Here is a 21,942-nt window from a genome sequence, read left to right as displayed (position 1 = left end):
GATGAAAAAAGTGTGTTTATAGGATCTGCAAAGTCTATTTGCAGGATCAGACTTTCCCTTCTCAGACAGTGACATCACTGTTTCTATGGTAACTACTGCTACTGTTAAAGATCTGAATCAGTCCAAGAGATGACCAATTAGAAGCAAGCCAATTGGCTTTAGATCCTGCCTAGGACTAGGGAGACAAATGAGAGAGAAGAAAAGTACAATTTAATAAGCTCAATTATTTCAATGTAATGAGTTTCAGCACCACCAACTATATTTAGATTTACCTAAAATAAAAATACTGCTTTATCATGGAAATTTAGCCATAAAGACTTTGGAGTTTATGCACCTATATATACATGCAATACACATCATACTATTTCAAATATTGAAGAATTCAAACATTTATGATCAGGAAAGCAAAGAACACCAGCTTGTTGACCACCATGAACGTAAACTGATTTTTAAAAAATTAAAAAGTATAAACATTTGTGTGCATGCATATACCATCTCACATATCACTTGATCTCTTTCTCCCTTAAACACACACACAACTTAATCTGAGGAACATTAGGTATCAACACAAGTCCTTGACTTGGGACCATACTTAACCTCAGAATAATGGTCATAAGTCATGTTGGTCATTAAGTGGGCTGTGACATGATTGCATCTGATTTAAAAAAATTTTTTTTGCAGTGGTGAAATGAATCGATTGTCAACAAGGGGCGGGTTTTTTTTTGCTAGAAATTGAAAGTAAACACCAGTTTCTGGAAAAACATGCTGTAAATTGCAGTCACATGACTATGGGATCGTGCAAACAGCCATTATACACTCAAAATGCAATCATGTAACCATAGAGGATGGGGCTAGCTGTCATAACTTTGAACCCATAGGTATCTATGGGAAGGTCCACTGTAACTTTGAATGGTTGTTAAGCAACCAGTTGTAAGTTGAAGATTGAAAAGGGCCTTTGCCCATCTACAAAAAACTCTTTTATTATCCAGATGAATATACTTTTTTTTTGGTGGAGACATGTTTGATTCAGGATGCTGCTCTGAAGAGGCACTTCAGTCAAACCTTTACTGAAGTTACACACCCTTTTAAAGATCTGCTTCTTCTAAACATTACTTTCTAAAAGAAAGAATAGATTTTTTTAGTGCTCATGCAGTGCTTGTAAGTTTCCTATAAAAATGTCTGGAGACTGAGGAAAGAGAATGAAAGCTAAAAAGGTTGCTGATTAAGCATCATGTGCTATAGTTTTCAGGGCGACTAGGACTAAATAGTCACTTTCCATCCACACTGGGTGAGGATGTCAAACTTGCCACATCATGTGACGTGTTGCGATGTATCGCAACTTTTTTTGCATTGCTGGAGCTGGGGTGGGCGTGGTCTCCATATGATGCAACCGGCCCGTGGGCCGGCAGTTTGACACCCCTGCTGTAGATAGCCAAGAAAACAAAACAAATGGATCATCAAACAATTCAACCCAAAATTCTCACTCATCAAGGCATAAATGACCAGGTTCAAATTATCCTACTTTGGACACATTATGCAAAGACCTAGCTCGCTGCAGAAGGCTCTAATGTTGGAAAAAGTGGAAGATAAAAGAAGAGGATAACCGGTAGAAAGCTGGATGGTACAAAATCTATCTAGGTGGTCACTTAAGAACTGACAACAATCTAATGCCATGTAATCATAATTTTATTTCATTCGTCATAGTTATATAGCTGTCCATCTCACAAGTGATTCAAATCTAGAAGTACATTTCATACAAGCAATACAAGTAGTCCTCAACTTATGCACTCAATTGAGCCCAAAATTTCTGTTGCTAACCAAGATATTTGTTAAATGAATTTTGCCTCATTTTACAACCTTTCTTGCCATGTTAAGTGAATCACTGCAGTTGTTAAATCAGTAACAAGGTTGTTAAGTGAATCTGACTTTACTTGTCAGAAGGTCACAAAAAGTGATCAAATAACCCCAGGATACTGCAGTTGTCATAAATATGAGTCAGTTGCCAACCATCCAAATTTTGATCACATAACCATGGGGATGCTCCAATAGTCGTTAAGTGTGAAAACTGGTTATAAGTCACTTTTTTTCCAGTGCCACTGTAACTTTGAACAGCCACTAAATAACTTGTAAATTGAGGACTACCTGTAAGTAGGAGGTGAAGCTCAGATGGTGGAATACCAACTGTAAGGCTTCAGAAAAGCTTTAAGAAAGAAAAAGCTTCATATGATACTGACTGAAGAGAATAAATACCACTAGCAGCCTCTTGGATTCTTACAACTCAGACTGCCAAAGAATTTGATTCACCTGACAGGAGATTAGCTGCTTGCTTCAATTCACATTGCCTGTTTTCCTGTATCTTTCAGGAAACCCTTGGGGATGGCAAATCTATCATCCATATTCCTTCTTTGCTGAAAGTTAGCAAGCAAGTTAGTTGACTTAAAATACACAGCAGACTATTTTCAGCAACATCAAACTTAACTGAAAACATCTGCAGGAAAAAGGTTACGGTTATAATAAATTCCAGAGTGAACAACGCTTCTCTACATGCAAAATGCTTTTGAGTTATGATCTATAACCTCAGCGATAATAACTTATATTATAAAAAGTGATACAGTTGGGAGCATTCAGGTAATATATAAAAGTGACAATCTTAATTACCCTTGTTTGTTCTACCCAGTAACAAGAGTATGTCCCTTCAGTATTTTATCTTATTCATGAACCATGCACTTGCATTTAATCAACAGCTAAACAGACAAAAACAGAGCATAAGAAAGTTGTTTCTGTTTGTGCAATTTTGAGAAGCCACTTAAAAGCAGCCTATCAGTTTGAACACACCCATCATAATACAACCTTAGTCTGTCTTTGCTTTGAATCATTTCTCAAAGTTTGAGCTAATAAGGTGGCAATATAATTACTTTATTATAAAGAACAGGATTGTAAGATCTGCCAGAATTAGGGCTGGGAAAATGAGGTTCTGTAATCAAGATTTCTCATTAAATGTTTTAAGAATGGGACATTCTCTGACACTCATTTTTAGACTGATATTTTTGACTGTTGTTTTCAATTATGGTTCTTCTACGTCATGAATGGTCATATACACTAATGAGACTGTATAAAATAACAGGAGTGCAGTTCAATGCTTACTTATCAAGAGATACAGTTTAATACTTCATACTTATACTGTGTCTACAAGCAAAGGAACATTATAAATGTAACATACGCTAACAAATATTTATTCTGCAACTAATATTGAGTGGGAGATAACTGTGACTGGGTTCTCTCACTGCAGTATGCATGATTTACTAAATAAATCACAACATGTGTTCATGAAACTAGCTAAGCCAATATCGTACAATGACTTAAGAGTGATGCAGGGATACAGAACAATTTAATATAAAACACAAACCTAGATAAGATAAATTAGAAACAGCAACAAGATGAAAGACTACTTGAATGTCAAATTGACAAGATTATCTGAACCATAAATGAGAGACTCAGAACTAAATGAAATGCATAAAAGAATGTCTTTTAATTTTTAAGCTTATCTACATCTATACTAGTCTCATATATTGATGTGAAATCAGCATGCTGTACTGGAGAGACCCAAGTTCACGTCCACCTCAGCCACAGATGCTCAAAACAGAGATGCTCAATTTTGGACCAGTCACTCATTCCCTCCAATAAAATAAAATAAAATAAAATATGTATGTATGTATGTATGTATGTGTGTGTGTGTGTGTGTATACACACACACACATTATATATTTTATACACACACACACACAACACACACAACACACACAATTGAACTGTGGAGTCCTGTTGCTCTCCAAGCTTGGTTGTTTGGTTGCAGGTCTTTCATTACCCAACTAGGTAATATCATCAGTGCTAATGAGTATGGGGTTTGCTCCCTGTTTAATATAAAGTGATACCTCAGTATTCACTGATAATTGGTTCTAGGAGGTGCAATGAGTACCAAAAATAATGAGTACCAAACAAATTTTCCCCATAAGGAATAATGTAGTGAGTCACAAGGCAGCTGACAATGACATGTTCTAGCTTGTGCATTGAGTATGAAACAAACAATGAATACTGGGACAAAACTTTTGTGTCAAAATGTGTTGAATATCAAATTTGATGAGTTTCAAAGCAGTTGAGTACCAAGGTGCCACTGTACAGTAGCTTGTCCTACCACTGTTGGTGGAGGTGTGGTTTGACTAACTGGGAGGCTCCAGTCTCTCCCTCTCTCTCTTAGTCCCATTTATCTCACAGCATTGCTGTTGTGCTGGGAGGTCCATGTAGCCTCCCTTGGGCTCCTGAAGGAAAAGGATACAAATCTAACCAATAAATAAAACATACAAGCAGAACATAAGTTTAGCAAGATATCATTAACTTGTATAAGACAAGTTCTCCAAATTGCCTCAGTATCTTAAGAATGACAGAATGAAAAATCAATCATAACAACATACCGAACAATAATCTAGTCAGTCACAACGCCTCCTATTCATAGGTCACTAGCCCCTACTGGATGAAGCTAAGCTGCCCAAGCAGTCTTGAATAAATAGAACTAAGACAAATTATCAGGCTCAATTCTGTTTTACTTTGTTTTGCCAAGGCCATAACTTTTCAATTCAAATATTTTCTATTGTTTCTAACTCCATTTATGCTAGAACAGTACATTCAAATAATAACGAAACACCGAGAGCATCATCACCAATGGATCAACCACACACTCTTACAAAAGATAAAATCTTGAACCCTAGAATTTTTACTACTATTCTAGATGCAATAAATATTTACTCTGTACTGCCATCTGGGGGCCGTCCCGATATAGTAACCCGATGAACATGGCTATCTGGGAAAGAGCATCATCTTCCCTCGGGGCGGAAACGCTTTTACAGTTGAAAACGACATCCCAATTTAGTAATAAAAACCTTACAAAATCACCACTTGTGATTCACGTGGCGTCCATCTCAAGTTCATGGAGTTATTTCAGTTTCACTTAAATGGTCCCAACCTCAGTCACACCCGATTAATTGCTCGAACCCCAAAGTCCTCGATCCAGCAGCACCTCCGCGGTTACTCCCCCTCTAGTCTTGTACTACTTCTTTTAAGGGCATCCAAGGGACAACCGTCCTGGCCAAGAAAGGCAGCATCTACTTACGCGGCAACCCTTGAAAGTCTACTCACAAGTTTCAGCCACGCGGTCTGCTTGCCTGCTTTTTGCCCTGGTACGACGTAAGCCCAGAACCGAATCCGGCTGAACCGCTTGGGAGAGAATCACCCTGCCGGCGTAGGGGCGGAGAAAGGAGGCAGAGCAGGCACCGCCGGAGGCTCAGAGCAAACTTTCGCCCTCCCAGCTGGAACCCAGTTGAGTCACAAGCCCTGCCTCGCTCATGGGAGGGAGAGGAAGGCGCTGGCATCCAGAGCCGCATGCTCACAATACTTTTTCCTCCTCCGCGCGCTCTGGGGCCGCCGCCGCCCGAGGAATTCCCACATTCAGCCGGCGCTTTGCGCTCTATCCCACCTCCTCTGCAACACCTTGGCGGGGCAGAAGCACAGTCACTCCCCCCCCCCACGCTGAAGAGCGAATCACTCCATATGAAAAACTTTCTTCGGCAAGACAGGAAGCCAGGTTCCCTCCGCTGCAGAGAGAAGGGGCGTAACTTTGCAATGGCTGCCTTGCGGCCTGCTGAAAATTCCTTTTCTCTTTTAAAGTCGAATTAATTTGCTGGTAGAAATAACTTGGTCTTCTTTGGAGCCGGATTCGAGGCGATTTCAGTCCCAGAACGGTCAACATACCCAACTCTCCCCGTTGTTGCTTCCAACTTTCCTCGCTGAGGCGCTAACGGGTCAATTTACGGGTCAATTTCTCTGGCCTCATTGGACTAGTTCCTGGAGATGGTGGCCCGACAGGATTACCTCTACTCTATCCAACCGAGTGCGCAGGTCACCTTGAACTATTAATATGGTTGGCTCATTTGTAATATAAGGTATCTTTCTGATTCAGCTGTTATAGCTTATCAATATCCATAGAACAAAAAGCTAGAATCAACGGAGGAAGTCCCCAACGGTGGTTTTCAAAAGGCAACTGGACTTTCCTGTTTTTTTTCTTTGGAAACATCCAGTCACCTTTTGAAAAGCACCTTTGGAATAACCATGACCAAGTTGATGAGAGTCTGAGGGGTCCTTGGTGCCCTCCAAGCTTGGTTGTTTTCTTGCAGACATTTGGGTAATGAAACATCTGCAAGAAGACAAGCTGAAAAAACACCAAGCACCCCTCATTTCAACCCTGAGCTACAATATTCTCCTTTATTCGACTGAGAATCTCCATAGAAAATGGAGGAAGGGTGAAAAGCAGAGTTTACTCTTCCCTGGAGGGAAGGTGGATATAATTATCTCTTAATTAAATGGACTGCCTTATGCAGATAGCCAATGCTATGTTGATACCTGTTTGCAAAAGATAGGTTGCTGTTGCATTCTTATTAAAGTATATCAAAGACAAGCCTATTTCTAAAGCATTTGTTTAGAGAAATACACATTTTCACTTTTTAATTAAAAATAACAGTTGCAATTATATTTGGACTTAACACAGTTCAATGTGATTACCAAAGCATCTTATAATGACTAGCTCTTTAAATACAGTATTTGTAATCTACTGTCATGCAAAAGTAATTCACTTGTTTTCCATTCAGTGTTCTTAAGACTACAGGTTTAAATAATTTTGTTGCTGTTTACAGTGCTATAGAATTATTTTATACATGCCACACTGAACATGTCTGAAAGGCAGAGTAGCACTGCCTGTAATAACTTATGGTGAAAAGCACCTCCCCCATTACCTTTTTATAAGAAAAATACTGTTGGTGTCCATGCTTCCTAAACACAAGCATATTTAAGTACATTTATTTTAAAGTTCTCACAACATCTTATCTGCACCAAGATCATTTTAATGTAAGGAGTACTTAGCTGGTCCAATTTAACTTGATGCCTTTAATGATGCAGTGCTTCTTGGTTGGCTTGTGAATCTGAATACTGAGGATATATATCTAGTCATTAGTCTGCCTGACTCTTGAAGTGCAAGTCCTGCAGTGCAAAGTCAACACACATCTCACAGAGTATGAAAAACGTAGGATTTAAAGCTTCATGATCAAAAACCTTGCTTCATGCAAATACACTGAACTTTTATCTCTTATGTGAACTAAACAATTTTAATGAGTTAAAGAAATCAGAGTGGCTTAGAGGTCTACAGTATATGGATTACTTTAAAAATGAACAGCTAGAGCAAAAGCCAGGAAGATTTCTTTGGCCAGAGATTTCAGCATATGTGCCTGATTAGAAGCCTATCATCTTTTAGGGATGTTTACTTCTCTGAAAATATTTCAGGAAACATACTTCAGGAGACAGATGGTATATTCATGCCTCTTTGACTTCTAAATATTGTTTGCCCTAATCTCTGTAAGTAGTCATCCAGAAGAAAAACCCAAAGAAAAATATCAATTGCACCAAGTTCTTAGCAGCTTTCATGGTAGAAGATTTGGTTTGTAGAGATTACACAGAAATATTTCCAAGAACTTTTTGGGAATGTTCTGTCCAGTTCCAAGCATATATTTTAGATTTTTATGTAAAGATGCAAGGGCAAGAATAGAATAGAATAGAATAGAATAGAATAGAAAGCTGGAAGGGACCTTGGAGGTCTTCTAGTCCAGCCCCCTGCTCAAGCAGGAGAACCTATACTGTCTCAGACAGGTGAATGTCTAGTCTCTTCTTAAAAATCTCCAGTGATGAAGTGCCCATGATTTCTGGGTGTAAGCTGTTCCTTATTGTCAGGAAATTTCTCCTTAATTCCAGGTTGCTTCTCTGTTTGATCAGTTTCCAGCCATTGTTTCTCGTCGCTCTGGTGCTTTGGTGAACCACTTGGCTCCTCTTCTTTGTGGCAGCCCCTCAGATACTGGAACACTGCTATCATGTCTCCCCTATTTCTTCTTTTCTTTAGACTAGCCAAATCCCGTAGCCGTTCTTTGTATGTTTTAATCTCCAGGCCTTTGATCATCTTAGTTGCTCTTCTCTGAATTTTTTCCACACTCTCAACATCTTTTTTGTGATGTGATGACCAAAATTGGCTGCAGTATTCCAGGTGTGGTCTTACTAGGGTTTTTATAAAGCAATACTAATATTTCACGTGATCTTGATTCTATCCCCCCCCTCCCCCCGTTTATACAACACAGAATTATATTAGCTTTTTTGGTTGCTGCTGCACACTACTGGCTCATAGTCAAGTGATTGTCTACTAGGACTCCAAGGTCCCTCTCACAGTTACTGTTTTTAAGCCAGGTCTCATCCAATCTGTATTTGTACCTTTGGTTTTTCCTACCTAAATGAAAGACTGCTTTTCTTCATATTGAAACTCATTCTGTTGGATAGGGCCCATTGTTCAAATTGGTCAAGATCTTTTTGGATCCTGAGTTTGTCTTCTGGGGTGTTTGCTACTCTGCAAATTTGATAAGTTCCTGTTCAATTTCCTCATCTAAGTCATTTATGAAGATATTGAAGAGTACTGGGCCTAAGACGGAACCTTGTGGTACCCCACTGCTTACTTCTCCATGTGGATATAGTGCCATTGAGGACTACTCATTGAGTACGGTTTGTCAGCCAGCTTCAGATCCATCTGGTGGTGATGTTGTCTATTCCACCTTTTCCTAGCTTACCAAAGAATACGTTGTAGTCTACCTTGTCAAATGCCTTACTGAAATCTAAGTATACTATGTCCACTGCATAGTCACTTTATTGAAGAATGAGATAAGATTGGTTTGGCATGATCTGTTTTTAACAAACCCATGCTGGCTACTAGTTATGACTTTATTTGCTTCTAGTTGTTCGCAGATCTGTTTTTTGATTATCTTCCCAGGTATTGATGTTAAACTGATTGGTCTGTAGTTTCCTGGGTCTGTTTTTTCCTCCCATTTCTTGGAGATGGGGACCATATCAGCCCTTTTGCAATCCTCAGGTATTTCCCCGATGCTCCAGGATTTATGAAAGATGTGATGCAATGGTTCTGAGATAACATTTGCCAGCTCTTTCAAAACTCTGGGATATAATCTGTCAGGTCCCAGTGATTTATATTCATCAAGGTTGGATTATGTGTTCTCTTACCATTCTCTTGCTTATTTTAATTTTTATTTCTAGTATGCCTTTTGCAGTGGTTTTCCCTACTTTAGAGCAATGTTTCTCAACCTTGGCAACTTTTTAAGATGCATGGACTTTAAGATGCATGCATGGGGAATTCTGGGACTTGAAGACCATAAATCTTAAATTGGCCAAGGGAGCAAACACTGTTGTAGAACGCTGACTCTTAAAAAGCACACACTGGGACCAGAGCAAGGTCAATACTCTAGAACACAGAATAACAGAATTGGAATGTTCTCTCTTTGATTTAGAATCAAATGCTTTTAAATTTCAGTTATATGAACACATTATACTGTTCACAAAGACTGGAAGAATTGGAGGACCACATATTGAAACTTCCTTTTTACACAGTACACGGATTCAAATGGGTTTGTAACCCATTCATAATAGATCACTTTTAAATGGGCCAGAATGCAAACTGTACATGGATTGGGTTAAGAGCAGAAGCTGTAACAAAAATCTCTTGGCACATCAGGAATGATCTCTGGCACAAACAGCCAAGCAAGTATCCTGGCATGATTTCAGTAATGTAGTACTGTTGTGGAATCAATGTTCTTCAGTAATGCAGAAATACTTCTTTAGAATTGTTCCAGCTCTAATTGCCTAAATGCAATCCATTATTGCAAAGGACCCATGTATCTCACTACATCTTCCTTTGCTCATTAAAAATTACACTATTTGACTCCTTTACAGCAAATATCTAAACGTAAGTAATTCAAAACAAGCCCTGCTGATTTAATTTCAGAGAAGCAAATGCACAGTTGCAGCATTCACTTACTTTGTAGCAAGTTACCTTCCTGCTATCTAGTCTTAAAAAATCTAACACATAATTCCTAAATGAGAGCGAAAAGAGGACATATAAAAAAAAATATACAACAATCCAATGATTTTTAAATGGGTGATATTTTGAATGTAATAGAAAAATTATGCAAATAATAGTTCAAATCTTTATATTATTATTCTCCAAAGCACCAGAGCGCAGGACAAGAAACAATGGTTGGAAACTGACCAAAGAGAGAAGCAACCTGGAATTAAGGAGAAACTTCTTGACAGTGAGGACAATTAACCAGTGGAACAGCTTACCCCCAGAAATCGTGGGCGCTCCATCACTGGAGATTTTTAGGAAGAAACTAGACAGTCACTTATCTGAGATGGTATAGGTTCTCCTGCTTGAGCAGGGGGCTGGACTATAAGACCTCCAAGGTCCCTTACAGCTCTGCTCTATTCTTATTCCTATTCCTATTCCTAATTCTATTCCTAATCCTAATGCTAATCCTAATCCTTATTCTATTCTATTCTGACATGATTATACTCTTAAACTGAAAATCCAAGACTTGTATTATACAAAGTGAAAATTAAATATTTCATGTACAAATTGAGTTTATTTATAAATGATATAACAAATCATGTTTTTGTTACTACTACCTCCAAATGGATCTAAGAATTTGTGAACCAGTAGAGGCACCTGAACTTCCAAGATACTAATCTCACTCAGATCATTTGCTAATCCCTTGCATAATCTAATATACCTGCTTAATGCCCTGCAATATGTTCAGTACTTAAGTTCAGAATGTTTCTTACTTTGCAGAAGGACATTACATATTTAGAAAACTTTGCCCTGCTCCAAAAATTTTAACAATTTTTACTATATTTAAGCACTTAGCTTCTATTTTTTCCCAAATAATTTTATTAGGAATTACAAATAGTATAAAAATTAATGCAAACTACAAAAAATAGAAAAAAGAATACAAAAAAGAGAAACATATAAGAGAAAAAGAGATAAAGGAAAAAAAGTAATTTCTCCCATCATCCTAGCAAATAAAATTTTTTTAGTAGTTTATCACTAAGTATAACATGAACTTTCTTCATCCAAAATTAATCTCTTAACTAAACTTAACTAAACACAAAATCTAAAAGCCTAATTGTTCTTTATCAGTCCAATAAGGAAAACCAGATATAACTAATTTTCTAGTTTAATCTTGTTTGAATAAGCCAACCTTGTATTCCTTCCCTAAATTTTTAAGAATCTTAGTTTTTAACCCATTCAAATATATATAGTATAGTAGTGGTTTCTGATTTCATTAAAAATTCGAATATAGTATAGTATAATAGTATATATAGTAAGTTATGTTTGGTTTAACTTTTTTTTAAACCCAAAAATCTTTCAAAACTTTAACAGACCTCATTTGTACATCCAATAAAGTTTGTAATTTTTTGGGGGTGGTGGTGGTGTCTTATAATGTTCTTCAAAACCTTAACAGCACTCCTTTATAGATCCAGTAAGAAAAAGTTATCCAAGTAATTTTTCTGGTTTAATAATTGCGCTTCTCCTTTAGGGAACGAAACATTTATCAGCTTCATATGTGTATCTGTATTCATCTTCCTCCATACATTTCTAATTGATTGACATATTTAAGTTCACCTTCAATTAATTTCAAAATTATCCATTATAACTTGATCTTCTGTAACTTTATTGACACAAGCTCTGGCTATCACATCAAGTAATTTTTAAGACAATATTCAAAAACCTCTATTAAGGATGGTTGCTCCATTCTTTTTTTTAATTAACCAAATGGCTGAATTGTCCTCTTGTTCAGGGGTGTCAAACTGCTGGCCTGTGGACTGGACGTATCATCTGGAAGCTGCACCCACCCCATTGCCGGCAATGGCAAAACCGTCCCGATATGTTGCGCGACATCACATGACGTCGCGAGTTTGACATGTCTGCTCTAGTTCTTTGAAGTGTCAAATTTTCAAAGTCCCATTGTCATGTTTCCTCTTAAAAAAACCCAAAACAGAAACAACCAGCATTTCCAGTGGAATATTTTCTCTAATTCAAAATTATATTCCAAATCCATCTCACCCTTAATCTCTTAACTTTCCAAAATAAATAAAAATAAAAAATATTTTTCTAAAGCTTTAAAAATTATAGTTAAACCCATCTTTCTCCAACAGGTAACTCACCCAGTGAATACAATACAACCTTGCTGATTCAAAGGTCCTTAATCTTTCCAGTACAGTTAAAAAATAATCCAAAAAGTTTCAAGAAATGAGACTCGTTCCTTAAAACTTTATGTCCTTAAAATGTTGTGCTTTGGGTCTGAGCTTGATGGTATCCTGGATTTCCAGCCACTCAATTCAAAAGCCAACTGCAAATGATAGCTCCTGTCTACTTATATTCATGGTCTACTAATGAAGAATAGCTGTCTGAAGTTACATGGATTATCTCAATGATCTCTTCTACCTCAGGCTATAGATCCAGCATCTGACCCTGGTTCACTTCATAAATACAGCCCCCCTATCATCAGATATCAGATCACCATGGTGCTCACTGCAAGTTTCTGATATTTTAAGCAGGTTCAATGCCCTTGATAGACAGGAATCGTAGCAGTCCTGCTGTATTCCTTGTCAGCTATTAACACAATTAAATCCCAGATTCATGGTTAGAGTTAATGTTAAAACTCTTCTCTCAGCAATGGCATGTACATATTAATCCCATGTGATGTAGGTACATTTAATCTTATTCCATAGCATTCAGACAGGAACACTGATGCAGCTTCCAGTCTACTGAGTTCAAATAAATATCAATTAAGTTCTAATATACAAATTGAATATGTGCAAAGCATTTGAAGAGATGCTTTGCAAAGAACATTGGCAGTGAGGAGACTTTTTCATTTTCAGTTTGTTTTCATATACTACAAAACGGCTAACATTGCTTTCCTGCAGACTGATTGGAAAGAGGAAACAAGGAATTAAGAGTTCCTTAGTTTATAAAAAAACAACCTGTTCCTCGTGTTTGCTTGTTTTGCTTTCTCTTAGTGATGTATAAGAAACTGCTATGGTTAGCCCCCAAAACATAAGTAATTATATATTTCCATGTACTTTTTAATATGGAAAATAGGGCAAAATATTCAGGGTAACCCAGGTTCAACAATTCATTCTTCAACTTCACAGCAAAGACTACAGCAAGACTTCACAAATCAAACCCCATTACTGCAGAACTCCAGCAGAGTTGAAACAAACTTGAAACTAGTTTGCAGGAGAAAAGAAATTTATTTGGCATATTCTTCCTAGTTAATAGAACTTGAATTATTTATTGTGTATAAAGAGTGGGATGTATGAAATATAACTACAATACAACCTGACAGGATAAGCGCCACCTATCTCTTCAGAGCCATAAAATCCAATCTGTTTAGCCAAACATATTTTAATACCCAAGATGAAGGTCAAGATAATAGAACCTCCCTCCTCTATTTCTCCCAGAGACTTATAATTGAATTTTATTTCATTAGTGATAAGGAGACAATATTCTTCCCACTTTACCTGAGGACAGTACACTAGCTAGAGAGGAAAATGTGCAGGGTAGGCCGTGCTGAATATAAATTTTTTACTTTCCAACAGAGTGGAACAGCCAAAGAATGGTTAACAATACCTCTTCCATACCACCCATGATAACCATCTCACTCTGCACTGAAAAGGCCAGGCTAATGGCCACCAGAAACTTTTTTCTCTTTTACATAATAGAGAAGAGCGAACAATAATGTAATTGCTTATTTCTTTTTATTAAATGTCATAAAACATGATGAGTTTGATAAATTTCTATTGAGCACAATTCTATCACCTTCTAAAATATTCCATAATAGATGTGGCAGAATCCATCAAGTTATATAATCAACAATGATTATTTGCCTTAACAAGTGCCTTAGTATTGTATTGTATTGTATTGTATTACACTGCACTAAATTGCATTGCATTGGATTCTTCCTACTAAATCAAGAAATTAAACCTTTCTGCTTATCTATTATAAAATACTTGGAAATTTACTAGTAAATCTATATGTATACTTTGGCCACCTAGGAGATTTAAAATTGTTCATTAAACAGGCTTTATGGGAACATAAAAACTTACGTTCTACCTGTGTCCATGTTTCATCTAAACTTATGGATGAATCAGACCCCAAAGAATAACGTATGCTCAAAAATTTGTGTAACACTAAATTTTGTTAAATGTTTGCAAGTGAAAAAGGTATCTGAAATGTGATTTATATTTTTGTTATTAGTATAAAAAAAATCACAAAATGATGGGAACACAATTCCAGTGTTTAGCATGTGCTTTACTACCTGAATCTGTGCAACAAGCCTACTGAAACGGTCTTTGGTTGAGTGACAAGTATCCCTCAAATTAATAAATTTTGGAAGTTAAACAATAGCTATTGTTTTTTTCTATAGTCTCCTGGCTAATTGTACCATCATCATACACTAAATAAATAACCTTTGCATCCCAGATCACTCTAAAGAATTTCGCTGTTCTTCTGATAAAAACTATTCTAGGTTGTCATTTAGGTACACTAAATTCATTAAATATGCCACTCTTCAGGGACAATGTGCCCATTATTTATTAAAATGCATGATTAATGGATCAGGGAAAATTCCTAGTCTTCTTAATTGGCACATTCATAAATGTTACTTAAGAATTCACTTAAACAAAAAGAAATTAAAGATACTTAATGTTTTTCTTGAACATCTATTAGCTATAGTTAATGGCAAACCACTTCTGTAACATTATCAAAAAAAGCTACATGCATGTGTCCATGAAATCAAGAAGAAAGCTCAGTTTGATGGAGATTTTATATAATATCAAAACTGTCAACAGTTCTGGAAAGTTCATTTTATAAACTAGCAGAAAATGTTTGATGCAATTAATCCAAATGAAATAATCTGTGCATTGGACAACTATCTTTGTTCACTCTTCTTTTCCATAAAAAAAAAAAACCAAAACCCCCAACCTCAGTTCCTTTATATTTAAATTCTAAATTATCTAAGTTCCTCTTTGAGTTCCTTTTTCTGCCTGTTATGCAGCTACAAGCTATGTCCCCTCTTATTTAATCATTCCCTAAGCAGCATCTTCCCCTCTCATCTCCATTATACCCTTCTTATTCATCTTTCTGTTCCATATAGAGCATTTTATTTTGCTGGCAACAGAAAGGCAAATTCAATCATGTGATAAATCAGGTTGTATCACTTTGGATTCTGGATTAGTTTACTTCAACCACTTCTTTTGCAAAAATTAGATCCAATGTTAAATATTCCACTCTGATTCTAAAATGACAATTAACAGAGCTCTGAATAAGAAACCCCCCCCCAATTTTTTATCTTGAAACTGACTCCCCTTCTGTTTCATTTTAGGCAAAAGGACAATGCTACCAGGTGTGTGAATTATGAAATTGGAGTGCTTTGGGAGAGACTCTTTTAATTATGTTTCACTATTCAGATCAATAAACAGCAATGCCCAAGATATACAGTTAAGCTTTCTCACTCTTCTAAGGGGGCAACAGGATCTTGGCACAGGTTCACTTTTCTCCTCCAAAGGAAAAAGAAATTAAGACTTTCTAAAGACAATTTGTCTATTCATCATTTCAATAAAGCTAATGCTTGCATTATGCTTTAGAGAACAAATACACTTTATGTATTCCTAAAACAGTTCTTTAAAGTAGCCCATTATTATTCTTACTATATTTGTGATTGTGATGGGAGCTTCTCTAAAGCTGTGTAATAAAAGTGCGAGGTGATATCTGAACCAAAACCAAAAGAAGTTGGGAAAAAAAATGCTGTTTTGAACTTTGTGTATAATCTAACACTTGCAGTAGCAAAACTTTTACACTGCCACAGCTCAGTTGCTGGCCTTCTATTTTGCTGCTACTGCAAACGTTGTAAAATGGGGGCTGTGGATATTAGAAAGGATTCATATTATGAAAGTTTGGGACATTTTTTGCTCTTTTTTAAATGCAGGAGTTCCCCAAGACTGGAAATTTATTTCAAGGGTTACTCTAGGGCAGAAAGGTTGAGGAAGGCTAGATGAGAATGAATATAAGCCCTGGTAAACAAACAGCCATCTTTTTTAATTATTTAGGCAGACATGTTTTCCATTTTCAAATACGATAGAGAACATACCATGTTTTCCCTATTAATATCTAGCCTAGATATTAAAAGATGAAAGTTTCCCGTGTCCACTCATGCTCCACTCTAGTGGGAAATGCTCATCTCAGTTTCTTAGCTGAGGGAGTCACGTTATCCGAAGACGAATTGGTGGTCATCTGGCCAGTAAGACTATACACCAAGGCTCATGGAAAGCTGTTACTTTCCCTCCGATGTGGTACCTATTTATCTACTTGCATTTGCATGCTTTCTAACTGCTAGGTAGGCTGGAGCTGGCTGGGGCAAGTAATGGGAGCTCACCCCATTGCACAGCACTCGGGTCTCAAACCCAGGCTATCAGTTCCAGTTGACAAGCTTGATGTCTTTAATTGCTGACCCATCACGCCCCCTAGATATTAATATACAGAACACTTATTCCATTCTCATGAACCAATGTATTTCAAAATGTAATCTATAATTTATATATAACTTCTTGAATTCCTCATACCTTACAAAATTGACTACATATTTCCATCATACATATATCATAGTATTATGTGCCCCTTTTATATATTTATATTAATGTTTTCCATGTAGTCTGTGCCATATGATAAATAAAATAAATGTTTGCATATAGTCTGCTGAATGTTGGGAAATACAGAAAATCATTTAGATCAGGGGTGTCAAACTCGCAACGTCACGTGATGTGTCGCAATGTATCACAACTTTTTTTCCATTGCTGGCAATAAGGCACATGCTGTTTTGCCATGATGCATTTGGCTTGCAGTTTGACATCCCTGATTTAGATGAAAAATGTTACCTGTCACTTCACTTATCATAGAACTATCTGCTTCATGTGTTGTAGTTACAATTTACTTTACACAGGTCTAGATCCTTCTAAAACTGGAGGCATTTGTTTACATACTAAGAACCAATTTTTAGTTTTACATTTTAAGGGAATGGAAAACATGAAACATCTTAAAGAAATTCAGTAAAAAGAAATACAGAAGTACCAAGCTATCTTTAAACAGCAAAAGACATGGTATTACATTCTTGTCCATCTTCTAATTTGTCTTATATTAGCTTTCTCAACTAGTTGCTTTCTAAAAAATATCAAGCAGTTATAACTCCCAACCTAAATGTCTAAAAGAAAAGTTTAATAATGCAGGGATTACCATTCCAAAACATGTCAGTAATGACACCGACGTTAATAAAGACATAGATTTATATACTCTGTGTTTTCTTGAAATAGTCTGTATCTTCAGAGGGAAAAAATATCCTTACTACATGCCTTTCTCAAGAGAACTATAAAGATAGTATATAATTTACAGCATAATCATATCCACTTCTCCAAGAATCTAAGTTGACCAAACACAACCCAGCCAGAATAAGAAATACATCATTAGTTTAAGTGCACAAACACCCTCCATTAGAAACAACTGAAAAATATCAGGTATTGAATCTCAAGTTTCATTTGTTAAGTACTGTCAAATATTCTGAACTTTTGGATAGACATGTGTTGTCATTCCCAATTTTATTTAGGGCAAAACCAGGAGATCTATGAATGGCATGAGGGTAAATTTGATGGGATATTGAACAGCTTTTGGAATGTTAATTTACCATCAAATTTAAACCAAGTTAGAATTTACTTGATTTTGCATTTAGTAAAATACTACATTTAATTTCAGTTCTACTAATGTGGATATTATTTCTATCAAATATCTGAACGTTGGCAACTGTTTTAAAAATCCCAATACTTCAGAAACTTAATATTTAACATTTCTGTGTTTAGAACGGGTGTCAAACTGCCGGCCTGAGGGCCGGTTTCATCATACCGGAGCCACGCCCACCCCATTGCCGGCAATGGCAAAATAGTCTCGATATGTCTCACGACATCTTTGACATGTCTGGTTTAGAACATAAAAGTTGAATGTCTAAATTCACCCAAGGATATGCATTTAGCTTGCAATCCAGCATTTCTCAGTAAACAAGGTAAACAAGTAATCAGTAAACAAGATAATTTTTGGTTTAAATTTCAGATATAGATATTGAACACAGAATAAATGGGACAGAACTGGAGAACACGGATCATCAGGTATCTCCCTTCTGTTAATGTTCTCTGGCCAACTGGAATTTTTCATTACATAGGAACATTTTGCCTGGTCACACTTGTAATATAAGAGACTTCTAGAACTGTAATGCCCCTATCAGCTTCCATAGACATGCATTCATTTTATCTGGAATTCTATCATTTCTTTAGAATTATTTGTGAATTCAAGCTCACTGCTTGGTATTTTTCATTCAAAATTTCATTCTCTGGAATTTTTGTTTAGTTCAAACCACATTCTAAAAATACTCCTTGCAGGATAGTTTTACTCCCTAAAGGCCTATTTCATTCACCATGTAGCAATTTGTTCTTTCTAGTAAACTTCTCATGAGGAAAAGATAGCCCAGGAATTGCTAAGCAACATAGGATTCTGGCCAATTACAGGCTCATTTGTTCAGAGGCAGTACTTCAAACATATTTTCCTTATAAACAAAGCAGATCATTACCACTTCTTCAGCTGTAGTTGTCAAAAACTAGTAGCAACCTTTGAGATGTAAATAACTTTTAAAAATGGCTAATTGGAAGATAAGATTTCCCTCAGTGACTGAAGGAAATCAAGATCAGAGATTTTTTAAAAATCCAACAGAAGTATAGGTGACACTTTAAAATCTAACAAATGTATTACAGCCCTAGTTTTCAGTGAGTGGAGTCCAGTTCATGAAATACATGAATAAACAGCCTTAGGCATTCTTATCTCATTCTGAATAGAGATGCCAAAAAGCAGCTTTGTGTAAGGATCATTTACTTCCTTAGAGAATTATTCATGAAGAATAATATCTGGCAATGAAGCGAGAAGCAGAAAGCAACATTTAAAAACATAATAGTTTGGTGGGTGTAAGCAGTGAATAGTTTATTCACATCCAATTTAATAAATCTCCATACACTCATAAATACAATGCTACTAGTTATTTATTAATCAACACTTAGACACTAAGCAAAAGGCTCAAAAGCTGCATCAATAGATAAGAGAACTATATTATTTTGCACTTAGACAATAACTTCTTTTTCAGGCTCTAATGTTGCTTTTCATTTACTTAGCACATTAATATTTAAAGAAGAATCTCAAATGCACTCATGTTCAGTTCACCAAAAAAAGAAGTTATGATCTTATACTACTCTCCCATTTCATAGCTTTAAGTAAAATGCAAGTTGGAAAAACTACCTTTCACCTTTTCTGACAACCTTCAGCAATAATCCCCAAGAGGGCATTTTTCATAATCATGACTGTACAAATTTGCAGTTTGGGGCAAGAGAAATTAAAGGTAACCCCACAGAAAGCCCAGTGCTGAAAATTTACAGCTTTCATCACAATCCTAGCAGTTGCCTTACCAAGGCAAATCTAGCTGATTAGCTCCCAATCTGTGTCATTTCCATCACTCAAAGCAGAGACAAATGCACACAAAACTGATGCTCAGTATGGCACAGCATAAATAAAGGGAAATGATATCACATCCTGCCATGATCTGGAATGCCAATAGTAGGCTAAATATATCTGAGTCAACATTCTCATTGAAGCACAGAGCCATGCACCGAGGAAGGGAGGACTTATATGCCCCCCCCCCCAGAAGCCCAAGCTCAGGATTTAGCTGAAGGTGCAAAGGAATCGGCAGGAAGGAGGTGGGGGAAAGCAGTCGGGAAAAGAGCCCTTTCCTACATAAGGCGAGTTATCTACCACGCCCGCCCACCCACCCACCCACCCACTTCCAGAAGCTTTATATCTGAAAGCCACTGACTTCCAGCAGGAAATGGGCAATTCTCTTTGGTACTTAAAAGCCACAGCTAGCGTATTGTATTATACCTGCGCACGCACAAAAAGCACTGAAATGACAGCTGGAAACATTGAAGAAAAAAAAGAGGATACATATAATTTAACTAAAAGTACAACCTTGAGCAGTGCACAGTTGCTTGCGTAGCCAATCCTTATTTTTGCATGCCATAAAGGGAGGAAAACCCACAAAATTCTGTACACTCACATTGTTTAAATAGTTCCAGACACAAAGCCATGGGAGACACAAAGAGGATGGGGGACTAGAAAGAGAAAAGGGGTAGAGAGAGAGAGAAACGAAAGAAACCGGCCTTTTTTTCGCCCTGGAAGGAAAAAAGAGGAATGGCGCTACGGAAGAAGAGCAAAGCCGGATTCCACTCTGCTCATTGAGAAAACAACAAACAGGTCCCGGTCGAGGAAGGAAGAATGGGGCGGGTGGCAGAGACGGGCCTGCCCCGTGGCGCTTCAGACCGTGGCGAGGGCAAGGAGCGGCAGCTACGGCTGCCGACAACGACGATCTGACCGGTGCTGAAAAAAAGATACAAAGTAAGAGAAAAATGCCGCGGTACACAACAGACTTCGGCAGCGTACACTCACCCGCCTCCCTCACACTCACTCAGCCAGCCCATCCGCTCCCGTTATGTACTTTCAATGGGAGGAGCATCGGGGTTGTTAAAGCCCAGGGCTGGCCACGCCCACCTCCTTGAGCCGCGCCCGGCGACAGCGGGAGAACGAGAGCGGGCGCTGGCCGTGGAAGCGTCGTGCCAAAGCAGAGCGGGATGGGAAGCCGGGAAGGAGGCCGGGCGACGACGGCAGCCCTCGATGGCTGCCAATGGAAGCGAGGGGGCGGGCGCTCTGCAGCACCGAGCTTCCTCGGTTGTTGCAAAGGAAAGGAAGAAGGCAGGCCGGTTGGCCGAGTTACTGCAGCAGCTGCGAGCCTCCTCCGACTTCGCGTGCGCTGCCGAACCAGTTCTAACTAGTATTCCTGCACATGCTCACAAAGCCCGTTCCCCCTTCTGCCTCTGCCTGCTCTACTCAAAAAAGCCGAGGGAGGGAGCGTAAAGGTCAGCCAACTCTGCCGTGAAAAAGGCGACACTTCAAGTCCGCAGCTGTACCGGGGGAAGAAGGCTCGCGCCAACCTCCGCACTCCGCAAAGTTGTTTTTTTTCCCGGTCCCCCTTTCCCCCAGGCCGGCGCGAAGCGGGGAGAAGAGCTCCACCCGCAGACAGATGGATAACAGGTGTGGTCGCCCCCGCGGAAGGGGGCGCTCGCTCAGGGCAAGGGCGGTGCCGATGGTGGGAAGTCGCGTGTTCGGAGCAATGCTAAAATACTTGCGGTTCGCGTGTGTGTGTGTGGGGGGGGGGCATTTTGAACGTAGGGATGGCTTGATTTGCTCCCAAGGCCAGCCGCCGAAGGAATGCTCCCTGGGCTCCTCTAGGACACCCACTTGTCAACTTGGTCACAATCCATATGGCGATGCTGCCAGCTTAACTCTTCTTTGGGCGTCAATCAACAAGTAAAATCTTAATCATGTCGACTGGCGCTGGATCCTGTTTCAATTTGGCTAGCTTGAAACACAGCTTTGGAACAGAAGACGACCTTCAAGACGCCCATGCCTTGGTTGTGACGACAAAGTGCTCCTGTCAGACAGAGTCCCCCAGCCAGAGTGCTCTATTCCGTTTAGCTGGGGGATGACAAAAATTATGTCCAAAGCATTAAATGGTGGAGGGTGCTCTCACAGCAGCCCCAAAACACTTCAAATGGGATTTTGACACTCAAGAGTAGAGTGGAATCTCTCTCTTCCCCCCCCCCCACCCGATATTTCACTTGGGAATTTTTATCAGGTTTTGAAGTAGAACATAAAAGGTAAGAATCATAGGACTGGAAGATCCCTCTTCTAGTCCAATTCCCTGCTCCAGGAGATACCTTATACCATCCCAATCAAATGGTAGTCCCATCTATTTTTGAAACCTC

The 21,942-nt window shown here is 38.2% G+C and overlaps 1 protein-coding gene across 4 annotated transcripts in view; it reads right to left on the bottom strand.

Moving 5' to 3' along the window:
* DLGAP4 (DLG associated protein 4) overlaps positions 1-21,942 on the bottom strand; it is a 392,903-nt gene that overhangs the window by 34,062 nt on the left and 336,899 nt on the right. Inside the window, exons 1-2 of one of the 4 annotated variants that reach the window (XM_039323720.1) lie at positions 20,616-20,722; positions 20,178-20,497 (exon numbers count right to left, since the gene is read on the bottom strand). The exons of 2 other annotated variants lie outside the window; for them this stretch is intronic. In XM_039323720.1, the coding sequence (XP_039179654.1) occupies positions 20,178-20,208 (31 nt within the window). In that variant the 5' untranslated portion in view covers positions 20,209-20,497; positions 20,616-20,722. Of the gene's footprint in view, positions 1-20,177; positions 20,561-20,615; positions 20,723-21,942 lie in introns of those variants that run through there. One more of the 4 variants, XM_039323719.1, reaches the window with a different exon arrangement.

The sequence above is a fragment of the Crotalus tigris genome, unplaced genomic scaffold (genome assembly GCF_016545835.1).
Source record: "Crotalus tigris isolate CLP2741 ecotype Arizona unplaced genomic scaffold, ASM1654583v1 scf7180000024281.4978605, whole genome shotgun sequence".
NCBI lineage: Eukaryota > Metazoa > Chordata > Lepidosauria > Squamata > Viperidae > Crotalus > Crotalus tigris.
This window is presented reverse-complemented; position numbering and strand designations above follow the sequence as displayed.